The sequence below is a fragment of the Emydura macquarii genome, unplaced genomic scaffold (assembly GCF_026122565.2).
Source record: "Emydura macquarii macquarii isolate MOO-44397 ecotype Brisbane River unplaced genomic scaffold, CSIRO-AGI_Emac_v2 contig_2636, whole genome shotgun sequence".
Taxonomy (NCBI): domain Eukaryota; kingdom Metazoa; phylum Chordata; order Testudines; family Chelidae; genus Emydura; species Emydura macquarii.
In genome coordinates, this window is record NW_027132773.1 from 39030572 (window position 1) to 39052785 (window position 22214).

General features: G+C 39.1%; 1 protein-coding gene across 1 annotated transcript in view; it reads left to right on the forward strand.

Annotated features, from left to right (window-relative positions):
- The window catches only part of RELN (reelin), a 434942-nt gene that overhangs the window by 388743 nt on the left and 23985 nt on the right, over positions 1-22214 (forward strand). Inside the window, exons 46-56 of the mRNA XM_067564502.1 lie at positions 136-304; positions 4362-4502; positions 6037-6214; positions 9946-10139; positions 11304-11557; positions 13432-13586; positions 14136-14350; positions 16338-16515; positions 19570-19745; positions 21364-21470; positions 21882-22124. Coding sequence (XP_067420603.1) covers positions 136-304; positions 4362-4502; positions 6037-6214; positions 9946-10139; positions 11304-11557; positions 13432-13586; positions 14136-14350; positions 16338-16515; positions 19570-19745; positions 21364-21470; positions 21882-22124 — 2010 coding nt within the window. The remainder of the gene's footprint in view (positions 1-135; positions 305-4361; positions 4503-6036; positions 6215-9945; positions 10140-11303; positions 11558-13431; positions 13587-14135; positions 14351-16337; positions 16516-19569; positions 19746-21363; positions 21471-21881; positions 22125-22214) is intronic.

A 22214-nucleotide genomic window follows, 5' to 3' on the forward strand; every position in this document is an offset into this window, starting at 1 on the left:
ACTGTAAACTTCTGAGTGGTCAAGATATGTATATGGACAACAGTGAAGTCCTCTGTGGTCACCAAGTTGGTACAACATAGTCACTTAAGCATAAAAGTTTCTGTATTAATTAGTTTATTATCTTTCAATCTTTAGCTATTGAGCTGGAGTATTCAGTGGATCTTGGATTGACATGGCACCCGATACTGAGAGACTGCCTGCCCACTAACATAGACTGCAACAAGTACCATCTCCAAAGGATTCTGGTATCAGACACATTCAACAAATGGACCAGGATTACTTTGCCCCTGCCTCCCTATACTAGGTAGATACATTTTGAATAAAGAAGATCTTAGTGCACAAATATACGATAAGCCCTAATGTAATACAATTTTGAACTAAAATGTATTGCCATTTTTGTGCTGATTGTGTGTAAAGCAGTTATACAGATGAGCAAATGAAAATGCCATTATATTCTGAGTAAGAAGCACAGAATTACTTTGTGCATTTACCAATAATTTAGAAATGGGGAGGTTTGGTTTTCTGCTTAGCATATTTTAAATAGCTATGATTGATGGGAGGAGACAGAAGACAATTGACTCTCACATATCTATCCTCTCCTCAGTCTCCATCCATTTGTCCCTTTAGTGTGAGCAAAAGTCCAGCTTGAGAAGGAGAGCAATACACATCTCCTCAGTGAGGCAGAATCACTCTGAGTTCTCTGGCCCTCATGCCCTGGGTTACATCCTTTGGGTGGGTGTTGCACTATTCTCCCCCTTACAGGCCCAGACACCTCCACTGGCCAGTGTTGAGGGTAAGGTGAAGCTCTGACACTGATTTCTTCCTGTCTTCTCTGTGGTGTCTTGTGCCCCCTAGGGTGCTGGATTGAAGTAATTCCTATACCACTTATGCCCAGTTTGAGGGATGCAAGAGATCAGCAGGCTACTTGTGCCCCTCAGCACACCCAATGGGCAGCTAGGGATAATGTAATTTTTAGTAGATAATATGTACTCAGAATTTAAGAAGAGCCTGTCTCAGTTTGGACTTTTATAACAACTGCAATGTTATGGTTACTCTCATTACATTCTGGCTGGTTTTGGAGGTTGTTGGTTAATTCTATTGTCTAAATCCCCACCTGCTTCCTGTACTTGCTGTTATTGGCTGTAAATTTGTGTTTTTAAGTAACATTTTGATGCTTCTTGTTTTTCTGTTTTACTGATCATATCTGACTCCACTTTCATATACTGTTCATTGTTTTTTAAAAGTCCCATTATCACCTTCACTTCCTTTCAGGACTTTTTTTTTTTTTTTTAAATCTTGTTTTTCACTTTTCGGTTGAATTTTGTGTGTGAAAGAAGCTGTTCTGTACTGATAATGCTAGAGACTGAAGCTCTCTTTCTGTTCACCAAAAAGGTAAAGCAGGGTAATGTCAGAACAAGCTTCCTCATAATGCCATGCCAACATGCTTGAACTTTGACCTGAAAGATCCACCTAGGGACAAGGGGGTAGTTTAGGCTCTGATTTTATTCCATTTTTAGTCTCTGATAATATTGCTATGAAGGTTGACAATTAGTGCCATTTGTGGTTTCTGTGATGTGGACCTCTGTTTAACAGGAATTACATAGGGAGCGCACACTCATTTTCCATTACCCTAATGTGGATTAGAACTAGCAAACTAGTACTGAAAAACTCCATGTCCCATTATTAACCATCTAAGGCATCCAGTCCCTTTAAGTATATTCATAAGGCAATATACCTCATTGTCTGTTGGCTTCTTCTAGTCTGCCTACCCTTTTCTATTGCTTTACATATATTTTCTGCAAAATCAATTGGCCACTTTGTTAATTGTTTAAAATCCACAACTCTTTCTTGAGAAAGGGGTTCTCTGGAGTTGAATCAAGATAATTGGTTCCATGGACATTCCATATTTAATATGGATCTGAAAGAAACCTCTAAGAATCCTAGGATTAAGTCAGACTCTCTTTGACTGGCATTTGTCTACCAGGAAAGGGGGAAATGAGATCCCATTGGAGCTAAAATTGCTCGCCTTAGACCAATAGCTTTGCCTCTTACCCTATGCCACAGTCCATGATAGGAGACCTTCCACCACAATCACACACCACAAAGTTATCTTTATTATTTAAGACAAGGATTGGGTGAGAGGAGGTTTACTACAGCCAAGAATCCTGGCAGGGAGAGGGGCCGGGATTTAGAATAGGAACTAGCACTGCTACGAGAGTGAGGCATCTCATTTACAAAGGCAGTCTGCTCTTTGAGCTGCTTTGCTCCTGTCAGTGGTTTAATGGCACATTTTTTGTGTGAGTTTTATGCAACTTGCCCATCAGTCTATCCAATAATTTGTCCTAGAGCACACTATCCATAAATGGCCTTCTGGGCCTTGTGTACTCCAGAGTGCTACTTAATTTGTGGCCTGTATAAGAATGTGAACAGTTAGTTCTTATACCTCAATCTCAGATTTCATTTTAAAATGCAAATCAGAATATAAAGCTTCTCCCAGAAGAACCATTAATTTTACTAGACTCTATAAAAAGTAATTGAAGTTGCCAAACCTGAGATTCAGGGTTCATGTTTCTTTCACAAGATCTTCCACATGATTTTAAAAAAAGACCCTCAAACATTCTACATGGGTGAGCTAATCTGTGAGGTTTCTCTGAAAAAGCCAGTGTTGGATGTAAATTAGAGATCATAGGAGTAGATAAGACCTCTGAACTATTGTGATTTTACTCATGAGAAAGTAACTGTTGTTTCGGATTATCAAATTCCTGTCCAGTCTCACAAGTTCTTAAATAACTAACATAAAAAGTTAAAATAGTAGAGATTTAAAAAAATAAAACATCATCTTGCATATATAAACAGTGCATTCCTTCATAGGTAAGGAGAGCCTTTATCTTATATTTAATGAATATCAGACAGAACTGTAGATTGGAAATGAAATAGACTTGTTTTTTTCTGAAATTGTGGATGATTTCAAGAGTATATTGATTATTATTTGTGAGACCTTGATAACTCCACATTGAGCTCATCCTCCACAATCTCCAGCCTGATATTGCTGAATTCAGAAACTATGAAACTAAATATGTTTAATTTCTCAGCTGTGAAATTCTCAGTGTTATTGATAAATCCATCATCCATCTCAAAAATTATACCCAGTCCCCAGTAAAATGTTTAATTATTTTCTTAATAAAGTCAGGATAAAACTAATATCAAACACTGATCCAGCCAAAAAAGAGTTGTTTTTCTTCTGCACAAACCTTCTTCTGTTACTTATTAATAGGTGATTTATTTTTGTGTGCCAAGTAAAGCAACCTGAAGTTTGATGCTGCCATCTAGTGCTTAAGTACAGCAAAACATATACTAAATCAGATTGGAAACTGCATTATTGAGAAGTCACAAGAAATGTCTTTATTTTGTATCATGCCTGTTGTGTTCAAGTTACTTTCAAGCAGGCTGCATCTATACTAAGGATGACATCCTAGCCCCATTAGAGTCAATGGCAAAATTCTCATTGCTTTCAGTGGGGCCACAATTTTCCCATAAATGTGGATCTAGATCCAGACTTCTCACAGATTCAAGATTATTTGTATTTGGCATTTTGGTTTGGACAGTTCAGACAATGCTGCTAAACCTACAGCATATGGGACCCACTCCACCAGGAACTAGTTACAGATACAGTGTGAAATCCATCTGCATACCTCCATTTTCTTCTCCTTCTCCATTGAATCAAATACAAAATACTTGTCTTCATTTTTAAGGCCCTTTATGGCTCTGCTGTACCTTTTGTCTCTAAGATGCTCTCAAGATGTTGCCCCCCCCCCCCTTTATTCCACAAATGATGCCAGTCTTGATTGCTCATTTTAAAATTTTTCAGCAAGTGCTGTCATGCTAGCCCTTATGCTTGGGACGAGCTCCCTGTAAACATCCACAAGACTTCTTCATTTTTCTCCTTCAGTCTGTCCTTAAAACTCCCCTCAGCCATGATGCATACTAAAACTTGATAATGATCAGGCAGCTGGTGTCATGAGACCATGGCTCATTATGATGACCTGTATCATCTCACTGTTTCCTTGGGACCGACTCCCTTTTTTTCCTCCAGGCATGGCAGAACAATGGCAGAGCAGCTTTTGGGAGGGTGGGGAGAGAAGCCCCATAGGGAACATTTGGCCTTACAAGCAGAGGGCCCTATTAAGTAGCCCTGTAATTCACTTGAGCCAGCCCTTGTTTGTTCAGTTAATAAATAAATCGTCTTTACTAATGTGGCCCAGGTTTGGGTGAACATACACAGTTGTGTTTCTTTTCGGTCAAAATAGGACTCAGCACAGCTTGAAGTGTTACCTTTAGGGGGTTTTTTTTCTTTCCCAAAGGTCTCAAGCAACTCGTTTCCGCTGGCACCAGCCCGCTCCATTTGACAAGCAGCAAACATGGGCTATAGACAATGTCTATATTGGAGATGGCTGCATAGATATGTGCAGTGGCCATGGGAGGTGCACACAAGGGAACTGTGTGTAAGTATAGCTGTTTCCCTCTTGTAGGTAGTGTGGTAGGTTTTTATTGCCATTTTCATGTGTGATTTCAAGGCAATTGCATGGAAGGGGTGTTATTTTTAAAGAAAAGCAGAATTTCTTCTTTGAAACGGAGAGAGTGAGGCACCAGGCTCACTAGGGAAATAAAATTCTAAGAGGAGGGATGGTTGGGCACATTGGAGTATGTGAGCAAATCTCCTCTGACTTCCTGAGAGCCAAATTTTCTTTTGAGATACATGCCCATGCTCAGGACAATGTGGACTGTCACTGCACCAAGGAGAATTTAGACGGAGATGGTGCCAATCCTTCCCCCAACTCCCTGGCTCCTAAAGGCAGTGTACAAGCTGCTCTATTCTCTAGGTTGATGTAACTTCCTTCTCTCTCAGCACTTAACTAGATAAATGGGACACTGCTTGGCTGGGGCACAGTCCTCTTTGAGATGATTTGCATCCTCAGTGGTGCACAGAGAGCAGTCCCTGGACTCCCCTGAACACAGGGACAAAGATTATCCCTGGCCCTTACATGGGGCTTTCACTCCAGTTCTCTATGCCCCAAATCCTATTTCTAGCACCAGCTCCAGCAACTGCCTGGTTGCTGGATATCTCTTCACTAGGACAGTTTGCAGCTGCTATTCCAGTCTTAGGATTGGTGTCAGCTCAATGGCCTAATGCCAAGCTACATAGTGGCAATATCCAATGGAACCATGCTGTCCCTACCCTAAAAAATTCCTAGTGTGACAGTCCGCATCAAACCCCACAGAGCTAGACACACAGCTACACAAGCTCCCACAATTCTTCTCCTAGAAGAATTCTCTCCATTCTGCTGAATTTGGGACTCTTTCCAGCCACAAATGGCAGCAGAAATTGCCCCTTGTTGCATAATTTTACTGTCCCCATGTTGACTAGAAGGAAAATCTATTGAGCCAAGTGCAACATAGACATTTTCTGTATCTTCCTCCCTCGTTAAAACACTAAAGAACCAAAGCACAGCTCTCTGTTGAGATATGTTTGCATAATGGCAGGCTATTATGTTTATCTACATTTTTGACACACTGACTAAAGGCAATTTTGTGGAAAGGTGTTTCAGAAAAGTAAGAATCTTGGATTGTGAAACAAGCTACAGTAAATGTATCTGTCCACTATAAATTTGACTATAGGACATGATACACAGTTCTAGCATTGAAAGATGGTTAAATGTATTTGCTTGGGCTTGGCGTGTTATTTTGATTGGATTAGTCTACCGAAATACCATTTCTTTTAATGATAAAACTCAGTTTTAGATGTGTTTTATGTACCAGCTTGAATTAAAACCATGCATTTGCAGATTTTACACAATTAATGTATTCTGTTTAATAGTAAGAGCTTCAGAAAGAGGCAATAGTGTGACTCCTCCAAGCATGTGCTTGTATGTGAGACAAATGGCCTCTTGCTCCCCTGGGCTAGAATAAAATGATTTTAAGTCTTGATGTAGAAAACTTTACCAATTGAGTTTACTCTGTATTTGTTTTCCTCTGCAGCTGCGATGAACACTGGGGTGGGCTTTACTGTGATGAGTCCGAGGCGTCCCTTCCAACACAACTTAAAGACAACTTCAATCGAGCGCCATCTAATCAGAACTGGCTAACAGTAAATGGAGGGAAACTGAGCACAGTCTGTGGAGCTGTGGCTTCTGGAATGGCTCTTCATTTCAGCGGGGTCAGTGTTTAACTCTATGGTTAACTCTTGCCTATGGACTGTACCAGTGTGGTTGATTTAAAAAATTGAATAAATAAGTAACCTTAACAAAGTATTAGAAATAAATGGCAAACTTATATTTACTTCCTGGATGGGGGTCACATTCTGGTAGCCTCTGCATTGGTGCCTGCCAGAAACACTACAGAGAATTGGATACCTCTATTCCAGCTCATCTCATCCTCACCCCGAAAGGAAAAGTCAGTGTACAGGCTCTCTGAAACAAGCCTTGGAAGGGGCCTCCAAAGTGGAGCCTATAGATCAAGGCACAGTCTGTGGTATTGAAATGTTTATACCCACTCATTCATCAGTGGCCTGCTCATAAGATTATTTGTACTCTTGGCAAGAATAATTTGTACAGGATCTGGTGCTGCTGCTATCTAGACTGCATGTATATATTAATTTTAAAAAGTCTAAACATACTTGTTTTGGGGGCTATTTAATGCATATTTAGAACTGCGTCCCAGACCTATATTATTTTCTAAAAACAAAAAGCATTAACTTTTCACTGACCTTTCCCATTAAGATTCAGTAGACACCATATGAATGCACTGAGCAACATGAGTGACTCATGCAATACACTTTGTACTATTATAGAAGGTGTAAAAATAATCTATTAAAATTTTTCTGTCACCTGAGAGTCTACACACATGAGACTGTTGACTTACTTGTTAATTGAAGTGTTTTGTTCCAGCTAGTGTTGAAAAATTTATCTTTTGCAATATGGAGATGGGGATTTTTGTCATCTAGATTTTAAAAAAGAAAGATAGAGTGGATCCTGAATATTGTAAACACATAAATATAGATATTAATTTGTGACAGTAAATCCACAGTGTATATCTCTCAAGATGGAAATTGATTGAAATTATATTTGCAAATCAGGTCATAATTATTCTGTTTTAGCATTAATTATTGTGTTGTTACAGGGGATTTCAGATTGAATTTGTAGACGTGTGTCATATTTTAAAGCTTTTTACAAGGTAGAATTATCCTGTTTATCTACTTTACAATTATCCTACTTATCTACTTTACAAGACAGAATTATCCTACTTACCACTATGTAGTCTAGTCCTTTTGATGTCCATAGAGCATAGGATTACTGTTGTAAAGCAAAACCTTTTTTGTTTTAAAAGAGCAATGAATGACATTATGGTCCTGATTTTCTAAGAGCCTCAAATTGGTCTCTAATTTTCTTGCCTGAAATTTTTCAGCTACAGTCAGTTGTGGTCATAAGTAATAGAGTGATGGCATCTAACAACCTTTTCAGCCTGAAGTTCAGGTAATTAGACATGTAGGGTCACCACAGAAATCAATGGAGCTATTTGGATTATTCCTACTGAAGATCTGAATGTCTGCACCTGCAACTGATTGCAACAACAATTTTACATCCATAATTCATAGAATCATAGAATCATAGAATATTAGAGTTGGAAGGGACCTCAGGAGGTCATCTAGTCCAACCCCCTGCTCAAAGCAGGACTAACCTCAGCTATATCATCCCAACTAGGGCTTTGTCAAGCCTCAGCTTAAAAACCTCTAAGGATGGAGATTCCACCACCTCCCTAGGTAACCCATTCCAGTGCTTCACCACCCTCCTAGTAAAAAACGTTTTCCTAATGTCCAACCTAGACCTCCCGCCCTGCAACTTGAAACCGTTGCTCCTTGTTCTGTCATCTGCCACCACCGAGAACAGCCTAGCCCCATCCTCCCTGGAACCCCCTTTCAGGTAGTTAAAGGCCGCTATCAAATCCCCCCTCACTCTTCTCTTCTGCAGACTAAACAAGCCCAGTTCCCTCAGCCTCTCCTCATAAGTCCTGTGCTCCAGCCCCCTAATCATTTTTGTTGCCCTCTGCTGCACTCTCTCCAACTTGTCCACATCCTTTTTGTAGTGGGGGGCCCAAAACTGGACACAATATTCTAAATGCGGCCTCACCAATGCCGAATAGAGGGGAATAATCACTTCCCATGACCTGCTGGCAATGCCCCTCCTAATGCAGCCCAATATGCCATTAGCCTTCTTGACAACCAGGGCACACTGCTGACTCATATCCAGCTTTTTATCCACCATTACCCCCAGGTCCCTTTCTGCAGAGCTGCTGCCCAGTTCGTCTGTCCCCAGTCTATAGCTGTGCATGGGATTCTTCCTTCCTAAGTGGAGGACTCTGCACTTATCTTTGTTGAACCTCATTAGATTTCTTTTGGCCCAATCCTCCAGTTTGTTTAGGTCACTCTGTATCCTATCCCTACCTTGCAGGGTATCTACCACTCCCCCCAGCTTAGTGTCGTCCGCAAACTTACTGAGGGTGCAATCTACCCCATCCTCCAGATCATTAATAAAGATGTTGAACAAAACCGGCCCCAGGACCGACCCCTGGGGAACTCCGCTTGTGACCGGCTGCCAGCTAGACATGGAGCCGTTGATCACTACTCGTTGAGCCCTATGCCCTAGCCAGTTCTCTATCCATTTTATAGTCCATTCATCCAACCCATATTTCTTTAACTTGCCGATAAGAATACCGTGAGAGACCGTATCAAAATTGTTTGCAGTTGCAAACCTGCAGATGCAAAATTAGATCCCATATTTAAAAATTTTGCTCTATGTGTACGTACAGAAAATCAGATCTCTTTCACAGGTTAAATAAATCTGACATATGCCACTTGTGATAGAAAAAGAAAAGGATATAGTATGTTCCATTCCGGTGGCAAAATTGTTAAATTGTAAATAATCATTTACATTTTAAAAGAGACACAAATTGGAGAAAGTCCAGAGGAGAGCAACAAAAATGATTAAAGGTCTAGAAAACATGACATCAAGGAAAGATTGAAAAAATTGGATTTGTTTAGTCTGGAGAAGAGAAGACTGAGGGGAAGAAGGGGCGGGACATGATAATGTCTTCAAATACATAAATTATTGTTATAAAGAGGAGGAGGATAAATTGTTCTCCTTATCCAGTGAGGACAGGACAAGAAGTAATAGACTTAAATTGCAGCAAGGGAGATTTAGGTTAGACGTTAGGAAAAACTCTGTAACTACAAGGGTAATTAAACACTGGAGCAAATTACCTAGGAAGGCTGTAGAATCTTCAACCTGGTAAGAACAGGTTAGATAAACACCTGTCAGATCAGTGGTTCTTAACCAGGGTTATGTGTATCCATGGGGTACATGGACATCTTCCAGGGGGGTACATCAACCCATCTAAATATTTGCCTAGTTTTACAAGAGGCTGCATAAAGAGCATATGGTATTTATATGGTAAAAATGAGAAATTAAGCAATTTTTCAGTAATAGTGTGCTGTGACATCTTTTTATGGCTGATTTTGTAAGCAAGTAGTTTTAAGTGAGGTGAAACTTGGGGTATGCGTGACAAATCAGACTCCTGGAAAGTTTGAGAACCACTGTCTGGATAATACTTAGTCTGCCTCGCTACAGGGGACTGGATGTCCTTTCGAGGTCCCTTCCAATCTTACATTTCTATGACCCTATGATTTAGTGATTATTTTGGTTCAGTCTTATGAAGCATTCCCATTAAGAGGATTGGCCTTTTAAAATATCATTTAATTCCCATAAAACAACTGAGTAATGAAATACTTAAGTGAATTTTTCAGGAATACATTCATTAAAAGCATCACAGCCTTGGTGATTATCTTAACTGAACAACCACACCGACAAAAATGTTTTCTTTTCTGTTTTTTAGGGATGCAGTCGTTTGTTAGTGACAGTGGATTTAAACCTCACTAATGCAGAATTCATCCAGTTTTATTTCATGTATGGATGTCTAATAACTCCTAACAATCGGAACCAAGGAGTTCTCCTGGAGTACTCTGTGAATGGTGGCATTACTTGGAACCTCTTAATGGAAATTTTCTATGATCAGTTTAGCAAACCTGGGTTTGTAAATATATACTTCTACTAATTAGTTCTTTTGGATTTTTCATAAAGAATCTGTCTGATTGCTAATAGTGTTGTGTGTAAGTAAGATCTTTAAGGCCTCAATCTTGCATACATTTACATATAAAAATAAGCATGTATGTTGGCATTAAACATTAGTGTAATATAATATAGAGAGAGTAATATCACATCAGTTTAATCAGGTGGAGTCCGTGACATACAGTTACACTGGTGAATGGTTGACCATTATTCACTAGTGAATGTTAAAGTAAAACTATAGCTATTCAGAAGAGTTACTTTGATTTATGAAAGTCCATCCTATTTTTAACATACTTTTATTTATAATCTGGTTTCTGATTGGCTAAAGCACAAAGCAGATCTGTTGTCTAAATCAGTCAGAAAGCACTTGGTCATTGAGGATGAAATTCACTGCTGTGCAGAAGGCCAGCAGAAGGTCTCGACCACATTTAAGTCTTATTTTAAGGCTGAAGTGGAACTTAAGTGGTGCACTGGCCTTGGACTGGCCCTCTGTACACGGATGTATTTCTTTCTAATATTATAAGGAATCAATGCCATTTTAACCCATGTTTACATTAGTCATTTGCTATAAAGGAAATAAGGTAATTGCAGTAAAATATTGTTATACAATCAATGTCTCCAGCTTTGAAAATAAACATCTTGATTCACTTCAACATATAATTTCTTTAAATAGTTATGGCTCCCTGAATTTCTGTCTGGCTTTGAAGCAAGTTAGAGGAGCCTTAAGGCTCCTCTAAACCTGCATCACAGGCAGTGTTCCCCAAAGGGACTGTCCACCATCTGTGCATACCCAGCACACACTACACTTCCTCCCTATCCCTCTCCATTGCTAATATACTCCCTGTGCCAGATGCTGCTGGGCTGATGACATAGGAACCAGTCTTAAAGGCTCTGTGTCCATTGGGGAGTCTCCTATGGGGAGGAAATCCCCAGTAGGGAGAGCTAAGGTTAGGTTCTGCCCCTTTGCACCATTTGGCAAATGGGATGGACTTAGTCAAAGAATCTGACCCAATGTTGTTTAAAAGCTCCATTCAGCTGCTTATTTAAAACTTTACTTTTTTTTTCAAAATTTCAAGAGATGAAGATGTGATTGTCACATGACTTATCTCCATTATTACATTTTAGCTTCGTGAACATTCTTCTCCCCCATGAGGCCAAAGCTCTTGGAGCTCGTTTCCGCTGGTGGCAACCTAAACATGATGGTTTGGATCAGAATGACTGGGCTGTTGACAATGTGCTGATATCTGGCTCTGCTGATCAAAGGATAGTTATGTTAGATACTTTTAGCAGTGCTCCACTCCCACAACACGAACGCTCTCCTGCAGATGCAGGACCCACTGGGATCGCTTTTGATATGTTTATGGAAGACAAAACTACAGGTAAAGTTTGATATCGATCAGAGCCAAAGATGAGGTTCAACAAAGAAAAGTGCAGAGTCCTCCACTTAGGAAGGAAGAATCCCATGCACAGCTATAGACTGGGGACCAATGAGCTAGGCAGCAGTTCTGCAGAAAAGGACCAGGGGGTAACAGTGGATAAAAAGCTGGATATGAATCAGCAGTGTGCCCTGGTTGTCAAGAAGGCTAATAGCATATTGGGCTGCATTAGGAGGAGCATTGCCAGCAGGTCGCGGGAAGTAATTGTTCCCCTCTATTCGGCATTGGTGAGGCTGCATTTGGAGTATTGTGTCCAGTTTTGGGCCCCCCACTACAAAAAGGATGTAGACAAGTTGGAGAGAGTACAGTGGAGGGCAACAAAAATGATTAGGGGGCTGGAGCACAGGACTTATGAGAGGCTAAGGAAACTGGGCTTGTTTAGTCTGCAAAAGAGAAGAAAGAGGGGAGATCTGATAGCAGCCTTTAACTACCTGAAAGAGGGTTCCAGGGAGGATGGGGCTAGGCTGTTCTCGGTGGTGGCAGATGACAGAACAAGGAGCAATGGTCTCAAGTTGCAGGGGGGGAGGTCTAGGTTGGACATTAGGAAAAAGCTTTTCACTAGGAGGGTGGTGAAGCACTGGAATGGGTTACCTAGGGAGGTGGTGGAATCTCCATCTTTAGAGGTTTTTAAGCTGAGGCTTGACAAAGCCCTGGCTGGGATGATATAATTGAGGTTAGTCCTGCTTTGAGCAGAGGGTTGGACTAGATGACCTCCTGAGGTCTCTTCCAACTCTAATATTCTATGATTCTATGATTCTAAATCTGATCTTGTTGATCTCACCACAATGGATGCCAGAGCCAGTCCCTGTACTGTACTTTTTGGGCGGAGGGAGGTTGTAACCAACAACACCAAAGTTCTTTTCAATCTACAAAATGTGCGTGGAGGGAGAGGGGGAAAGAATATGGAAATATGGAAAGGGAAAAAAAAAAGGAAATACAGATTTTAAATAAATCTTGCAGTCAGTGTTTCCAGTCACCAATAATTTATACAAAATGGTTTTTTACTGGTGAATTCACTTATGAGACATTTATCTGCAAAGAAAAAGAATTGTCTAGATATTTTTTCTTGTTTCTGCACCATGTAGCACATCAGAATTTTCTGTTATTGTTTCCCCAAACAAATGTTATTTGACTGAATGCCATATTATTCTAAAAGGATTTCCTACCCTGGATATTTGTTTCCTATTTTGCAGACATTTGCTAGAAAAGATTTTTAAAAGAGTTACCCTGGGGATTAAGTTGTTATGATTTATAGCTAGTAAAATATAAATAAGGAAATATTTGTGCATGCTAGTGGGACTAATTAGTTGAAGATATTGTAGTATTATTTTTGGTCACACGTGCACTCATCCTGCAATTGACTCCACATTTGCAGACTTTTGCGTTCACAGTTCCCGATTCAACTCATAGAGGTCAACTGCAGGATTGAATCCATTGCAACATCATTACTCCTTGTTTCTTCACTGTGTTTTAAAAAAATAATATTATTATTAGATAATAACACAGCAGTGGCATGTATGCCATATAACTGTAAAACATTGTGAGCAATACTCAGGTCCTTAATTCTTATGCATTAAAAATTAGGTTAACGGGTTTATGGTCAGAGAATAGTAAGTGTTGTTCTGAATGATAAGTATTGACATAGAGGAATGATGGATACTAAAATACTCTGGAATTTTTCAAAGAACAATACTAAGTAGTTTGTACATAGTTAAAGACTTAATCCATTGCTTGATCCATAGTGGTTAACACCGTTTACTGTTTTCTTTATATAGTGTTGCAGTTATACAATATTGACTTTCATATTTGTTTTCAAGTGAATGAACATTGGCTGTTCCATGATGATTGCTCAATTGAAAGATTCTGTGACTCTCCCGATGGTGTTATGATCTGTGGTAGCCATGATGGCAGAGAAGTTTACGCAGTCACCCATGACCTAACTCCTACAGAAGGCTGGATTATGCAGTTCAAGGTAAAATCTTTATAATTGAAATGTTCTGCATAATTATTCTAAAACAGCCTGTTTTTCTCAGAGCAGGACAAATTTCCAGGAAACAGCATATGTGTTGCGTAGGCCATGGTGTTTGCACACGGCCTCCTGCTGAAAGGAGTGTCACTGCTCATGTGTTATTATGTTATTATGGTGGCCTACAAGCAGGCTGTCGGTCTTAATGCTACTGACTGTTTACAGAGATAATCCTGAGTTCTGTTTCTTATGGGGTAGGCTCGAGCACATGATGCAGCTATGCATGTTGTGTCATATATGATTAGTGAAGTAACAATTAACCAAAATTTACACATCAGCATAACTCACTTTTTGCTGCAAAAAGTCTGAGTAATTGAACATCATGTTTTATGCTCCTTGGGGGTTGGATGAGCCCACCAGTAGGCTATGGGGCTAGAATATAGTTACACCTCCTTTGTGGTCACTGTTCCAGCATGGGTTGGAATAGCCACTTTCTTTATTTTGACAGAAAGAACTCTTATCATACCAACTTACATACGCTTTTATCTGTATTAGATTTCTGTTGGATGTAAAACTTCAGAAAAAATTGCACAGAATCAAGTCCATGTGCAATATTCCACTGACTTTGGTGTAAGTTGGAGCTATTTAGTTCCTCAGTGCTTACCTGCGGATCCAAAATGCTCTGGGAGTATTTCACAGCCCTCTGTCTTCTTTCCAACAAAAGGATGGAAAAGGATAACTTACTCTCTGCCTGAAAACCTAGTGGGCAAGTAAGTATGAAACAGCTACAGTACTCACATTTCCTTGGGTTCAGTGCAGACTTAAAGGGAAATTAAATAGTCTGAAAACCGTGGCTATGTATACATACTCTTATGCAAAAGATCTGCTCCCTAGTCTCAGTTCAGAAAAGTACTTAAGTATACACCTAATTTTAAGCACCTGAGTAGCCCTATTAATGTCAACAGCACTATTCATGTGCTTAAAGTAAAGCATGTACTTAAGAATCTTGCTGAATTGGGCACGTTTGTCTATTCAGAGTCCTAACTGCTGACTGATTTAAAAAAGGGGTTTATTCATTTATGCTCCTGTTTGCTTTGCAGGGCCAACATAGCTCTGTGAGAATGGGCTAGATACTATTCTGGCTTGTGTAACACCAATGGAAAATTTAACTAGACTCTATTTGCATATGTGTTTACGCAATAGAGCTGCACAGCTGTAACTAAGGGCAGAGTTTGGCACACTGAATCTTTATAATGAGCCAGAAAGAACACAGTTTTGATTTAAAATCCCAGGTTGCGTTTACAGAGCTGGCAATTGGGGGGAAAAGCATTTTATTTACTTGTAAGATGAGTAAACGTTACATGGAGACAGAATGAACATGGACTCTTATGATGCAACATTTACAGTCACTTTTCAAGGTTAAACCACCCTTCAGATTGACTGGGTATTTATGTTCCTACAGACATCATTTTTTTCTTAGGATGTCTTCTTAAGTTCAAGAATTCCCCCTCTTTTTTTCCTGTTGTTTTTTTCAATGTGCCCATGTCACAGCAACTTTTCTCTCTTCTCTGTGGATGAGGTTGTCTTCAAAGCTTAATTCCAGACAAATTTGCTGGAAAGCACTGCAAAATTCTTTCTTCCCAGCAACTGAATAATCTGCTTTTGTAGCACTCCAACCCATGCCACTTTAGAAACCAGAGATCCAGATCAGATTTCATGTTTCTTTGTGGCTTCTCTTCTCCTTAATCCAGTTTTGCTGGATGATGCAGTTCCACACTTTCAAATGGCAATTCCATATCTTCAAAGGAAAGATAGAAGAGATTTGGCTTCCTATAGAAACATAGGGCAACAGAGTGATAATGATAATCACCTGGGGTTTTTTCTAGCAAACTTGAGAATGATTCATGGTCTGAACAAATTGCAAAATTATCCTTTCTTGTCTGCAGTCCAGAGCTGTACTGCATATTCCAATCTGTCCAGAGACTCACACTCAATTAGAAAGGAGAATTTTGACCTTAGACAGTGAAAAATGCTACCCAAATTATCTCTGCATATTGCAACAATATGTCTTTTTTCTAATATTAGGATCTATTCATTGCATTATTTGAATAATCATTTTAAAATTAAATTATCTCAGAAGAAACTAGAGTAGAATATTTTTCCTGTCATCCTGTTGACAGTGGCTCTCACAGATCCAGCCCACATATTCTATGTGATCTCCTATACAGGACATAAAATGGATTCCTTTGAAGAATACTAGACATCATTTTTAAAGGTTCTGATCCTAAATTTGCCTGATTTTATGCCATGAGCAGTCCTATTGTGTTCAGTGGAGCTACTCACAGGATTAGGACCTAAAAGAGAAGATTTATACTGGAGTTCATATGAACCATCTCTTTCTGTTTTAAAAGAAAATAAAGTGTCTTTAAACTGAAAACAAGAAACGTGTATTTTATTTAGATATAATCTTGTATCGTTTAAATAACGTGTTAAAATGGCATGATCAGTGTCAATTAAGGAATGACTAATATGCCATATAGAAACATTTTTAATTAATATATCTCCTGTTACAAAAGTCTTATGATTTTTCCCCATGTAGTGCTGTTCATAAGCATATGTATATAGTGTACATTTTTCTTTTGTGTAAAGTTATCTTTTTACTTTTTACTTTAAGCGTATGTATATAGTGTACATTTTTCATTTCAATTACATTATCTTTTTACTTTTATTTGTTTTTCTTCATTCTTGTATGTATAGTGCAGTGAGGTTTAGGTTCTATCAGAAGTACTCAGATATTCAGTGGGCCATTGATAATTTCTATCTGGGACCTGGTTGCTTGGACAACTGTAGAGGCCATGGAGACTGCCTGAAAAAACAGTGCATCTGTGATCCCGGATACTCTGGTCCAAACTGCTACTTGACCCAAACTTTAAAGGTAATTTAAATGCATTTGGTAGTACTGCAAAGTTTGTTATAGAGAAATTGATTCAATGGAGCTTTTAAAAAAACAGAGATGGGCCCAAACTGGAACGTTTGGTCTGACTCCTCTCAGACTTTGGAGATCCTGGAATCTACATTCAGATCTGAATTGTTCAGCTCTGGATCATCTATTTAAAAATATATCATTTCTGTATTAGTACCTAAGGAAATATCACCTTATTACTAACACCAATAATTACATTATATTTTCCAGATGATATTAAATGAATTTAAGAAATTTATCATGAAGCTTCTTATAGTTTTAATTTTCTACAGTAGTCCTGTACATCCCAGGTTAATAAATTACTGCAACAAAAATTGAAATGGTATTTGTGTGGCTGAAGATATTTAGATTTGAGATGATGCTGTGTGACATGCACAGACATACAGCAAAAGAGTACAGTTTGGCAAAAAATATACTTTTAGGACTTTTGCAGATGTCTCCAATTTAAAATATTGTTTATACTTTGAGGAAAAAAATTTAAGAACTCCCAAATTGTATTAAAATTATAATATTCACCTTGTTCCGGCTTTCTGAACCGTATTTATATATGATAACAATGGTGTACATAATCTACAGAAAAGATATGTTGGTTGAACCACATTTTTTCCAAAAGAAATGCAAACTATACAAGATTTGAATTTAACTGTTATTAGAATTATTATTATTTATTAATAGCATTTTTAAGATACCAATTACATAAACGTAAAAAGGTAATACATCCTTATAGGAAATGGATCAATTTCCCTCCTCTCCACTATGATTTCCTTCTTATACAATCAATTTAAGAATTTACTTGCAGAGCATTATGGTATGGCCATTTTACAGGCCATAACTTTTATTATCCTACCAGAAGAGATGAGTCTGACAACACATCCAGTTAATATGGTGGAATGTAGAGAGAGTGGCAGCTTTAGATCATATAAGGATGGCTTGTGAACTAATTCCTTCATCTCCATGTATTTGTTTTTTTTATTGATAGTGTGTGACTGGTATTTAATATAGTGTGAAATCCTGACCTCCCACTGAATTCAATGGGAGTTTTGCCATAAACTTCACTGGCGCCAGGATTTCATCCCTGGTATTACTTCAACTACAGTACCTGATTAGCTGACTCTGGCCCTGTCTACACTTACCTGTGAGATTCGGCAGCAGTCGACAGGAGTTATGCAAAGTATGCAAAAAACTTGCGTAACTCCCGTTGACTGCTGAGCTTCTCTTCTGCACTCCATCTGCACTGCGCTGCGCCTGTTCCAGTCGATGCAGTGCTACACTATTTTTGTAGCTGGTCTTAGTATGTCGATTTCTGGATCGACTGAGCGGGTCTGCACTGACCGCTCAGTCGATCCAGAGAAATCGATCTGATGCCATCAGTGTAGCTGTAGCCTAAAGCTTTTATAAATAAGGCAATGGAAGTTAGAGAGATTCCAAACAGGACTCTGCACAAACACCTGTGGCACAAACCATTACATAAACATATATTCACAAGAAGTCCAAGACTTTCACTTTCCACATTCACTCTTGTGGCCAACACATCACTTGTAGAAGTACTTGTGAGGAAAAAATGTAAAAAAGGTCAAGAAAGCCATCAAAATAAATAATCTTTTATTCAAAGTAATGTTTGTGAATATATTTGTTTTTTAGTAGCTGCACAGCACTTATCAGCATCTACCTAATTTTAAATATTTAGAGCCTCAACCTGGCCTACTTCAGTTGCTACAGGTGGTAATAATTTCAAGCATAGTTTTGGGCTTACAATTATGTACAGGCCCACTGATGGCAACTCCAGGTCTCAGGGCAGATCAGTTCCATCCCACCTCTTCTGCCCATGCCCCCGTCCACAGTCCACTTTCGCTCTGCCTCAGGCTCTGCCCCCACTCCTCTCCAGGCCCCACCCCCTCTCCCACTCAGCCTGCTTCCCATCGCATCTCTTCCTCCCCCCACTTCGTCCCCCTCCTCTTGTCCACATTTCCCCTTCCCCCCAAGTGACAAGAGATAGCCAGGTGGGCTGAGCAGAAGGGAGGAGGGACATGATGAGCAGTGGTGGGGGGCAAGCGGGGGAGAAGAGGAGGGATGCAAGCAGCAAGCAACAGGGAGGGAAGGAATGATGCTGTGAGCAGCAGGGGTGGAGTGTGGGTGGAACCATGGGCAGAAGTGGCCCAGGCCCTTTTAAATTGCCAGGCTTCTGGGAAACTACTCCATTTGCCCCCCCCTCCCCCCTCCATTCGCAGGCCTGATTATGTACTGATACAATCAGTGTCACTTTAGATGTCTGACTACATGCTTCGATGCTCTGCAAGGCTGGGAATGTGTGTCACTGTACATTTGTACAGCATCTAGCACAGTGGAGCTCTGATCTTAATTGTGTGTCTGGGCACTGCCATAATGCAAATCATTGCAAATAGTAATTGCTCCCATATATCAGGCATTTGAACATCTAAATGATGTTATTTGTACCCACGATACCCACAGTTGGTAAATGGACTTGCAGTTATTTGTGCATGCAAATTGCAGGTGCAAAAAAAAACAAGCAAATTTTTTAAATTCTAGCTCTAAGTCTTTATATTTGTGTCTGTTGGATGTGATTCAAGTGATAACGTTCAAACAAAAGCTATTGTGTCTGTAAAAGGCTGGCAATCTTAACTCACACACAAAGAAGCAAAAACACCTTACAGTTTACATGAGTACTTTAAACATACTTATGTTTGCAGTGTTGTTGTAGTCGTGTTTAAGAGAGACAAGATGGGTGAGGTAATATCTTTTACTAGACCAACTTCTGTTGGTGAAAGAGACAAGCTTTTGAGCTACATGAACATGAAGAAGTGCCCTGTGTAGCTCGAAAACTTGTCTCTTTCACCAACAGAAGTTGGTCCAATAAAAGATATTACCTCACCCACCTTGTCTCTCTTAAACATACTTAGAGTCTGATTTAGCTGGATTCATTAGAAAAGCTAAAGAGCGTGATGCCTATTTATGGTTGTTCCTCAAATGTCACATTCCTTCCTGCAGACTTTCCTGAAGGAGCGCTTTGACAATGAAGAAATTAAACCAGATTTATGGATGTCCTTGGAAGGCGGAAACACTTGTACTGAATGTGGGATTCTAGCAGAGGACACAGCTCTGTATTTTGGAGGTGATACCGTGAGGCAAGCTGTCACTCAAGACCTGGACTTGAGGGGTGCCAAGTATGTCATGTTACCTAGTAGAATTTGACATAACTAATAAATTGTAATGGAGGGTTTCATTAAATAATAACAGATTAGGAGATGAGACAGTTCAGGGACTTGATAAAAGGAACAAGAGCCTTTTATGCTTAGGCCACCACCAGAGCAGAGTCAGCTCAGGTAGGCAGTGACAAATAGTTCTTATTTTTATCATCCACAGGTGATTATTCACTGACTGTGTGCAATGAGTTATGTTGTTAATATGTTATTTGTGTAACAGCACATTGGTTGCTAGTCTGAACAAAAAGGCTAAGAACTAATGGGCATGGGGGAAAATAGAACCAGCAGAAGATGTTAGCCTCCAGGAGGATATCACTGGCACATTTCACAAGGACTAAAAAGCACTTAAAAATAACCAAGAAAAGTTGTTTACCTCAAAAATATAAATTGTGTTTAGTAATGCTGGGAAGGGGAACTGGATGTAATCCCATACAGTGTTGTAGCTGGAAGAGGTATGCATTTTCTTGAAGGAAGACAAATATTAAAAAATAACTCTGGAGACTTCCTCCTTTGTATCAAGGTGTAATACTCAGCAGCCAATTTGAGCCTATTATAAGGCTTTTGTAAATGAATATGAAGCATTTAACACTTCAAAATGTCCCAGGGGACCTCCTCTTGAGGTCTCTACTGACCCAAAATCAGGGGAGTATGGGAAAGCATTGGGTTTGCCAGATATTTAAAGGAACAATTATCATTGATAATCAGTAACAAAGAGCCCTTTCCTGGCAACACTAAGCCAATAAAAGCCATTCATGTGTATAAGTAGTCCCATTGAAATATGGAGACATAGAGAAAATAATGTGCTTGAAGTGCTTGCAGGATTGGATGTTTAAAATATTACAGGGAGGGTTGGCTTTAAACAATTCGTATTTCTCAGCAGTATATTTATTGTGATAACATTGAGTTATCCAGTGGCAAAATAGCTGTGAAATATAACCTCTTGTTCACTAGCTAAAAAAAATTTACCGTATTTGTTTAACATACACAAGCTAGATATATCAGATGTGCAGATTGTGTACATGTATAGGTCCAGAACTTCAGCTGGTGTAAAGCAGCATATCTCCATTAAAGTAGGTGGACCTCTGCCAGTTTATGGCAGCTAAGAATATGGCCCATAAAATATAGAAGGAGACAATGCATGTTACTGTCATCTGACCCCCTCACTCAACCATTTTAAATAAGGACTCACTCCTTCTACTGAATTACCTTTTTTTTTTTTTTAATTTTTGTATGCAGCTCTTCACTTCCTTTCCTTGTGTTTTACTGAAATCACTTCTTATTTTCATTCAGTTCCCTAGGTTCCCTGTTTAACTGCATACACAAATGAATATTTTATGCACAGAGTTGCCTGTTTGCAAATACAGATGCACATTTGCAGGATTCATTCAGACATTTATTTTTGAAAATGTTGCCCTAAGTGAACATCAGTTTTCCTTAATAGAATATTTTAATATATTGAGCATTTTCAATCTGTTCGTTGTCAGAAAACATATCTCTTTAATTGTGTTTGGCAACAAATCTTCCATATTGTTAAAATACACTGTATTCTATGAGTAACCACCAACATGTTTTCCTTCAGATTTCTACAGTATTGGGGAAGAATTGGAAGTGAAAACAATATGACAACATGCCACAGACCAACATGCAGGAAGGAGGGAGTTCTGTTAGATTATTCAATTGATGGAGGCAAGTTAACATTTTAGTTGCATCTGAATAAACTTTGTGTATATTCAAACACCGTAATGTTTGAATAATGTGCAGAATTAGATCTAAACTATTAAATATTTTAGGATTAATTATTCAGAGCTGTAATCTCCAGTTATGAAAGATATGTTTATGCCTTGTGTTTTTCCCCTCATATAAAATTGTCCTCTGTTTCAAAAGAAACTGGACCCAATTCTGTTATTTATACTCATATATATAATCCCATTGACTTTAGTTAGGCTAATCACATGAGTAGCAATAGTATTAGGAGTTAAGGTTTTAATATCAGAAAATATAGATATTATCTTATGCTTTTCTATTACCTTCCTTTAATCTTTTGATAGTTTCTACCTTCCTCATGTTGCTTTATAAACCTGAATCCTTTCATTATAGGCATATCTTGGACTTTGCTTCATGAGATGGATTATCAGAAATACATCTCAGTCAGACATGACTACATACTTCTCCCAGAACACGCTCTGACCAATACAACTCGCCTGCGCTGGTGGCAGCCTTTTGTGATTAACAATGGAATTGTGGTTTCAGGCTCTGATCGTGCTCAGTGGGCACTAGATGACATACTAATTGGAGGTGCTGAGATCAATCCCAGTCAACTAGTAGATACATTTGATGATGGTAAGGGAGGATGTGGCAAGCATTCTATTATCTGATTTAAGACGCCTGTGTCAATCTATTTATTGAACTAAACAATTGTTAACTGAAGGT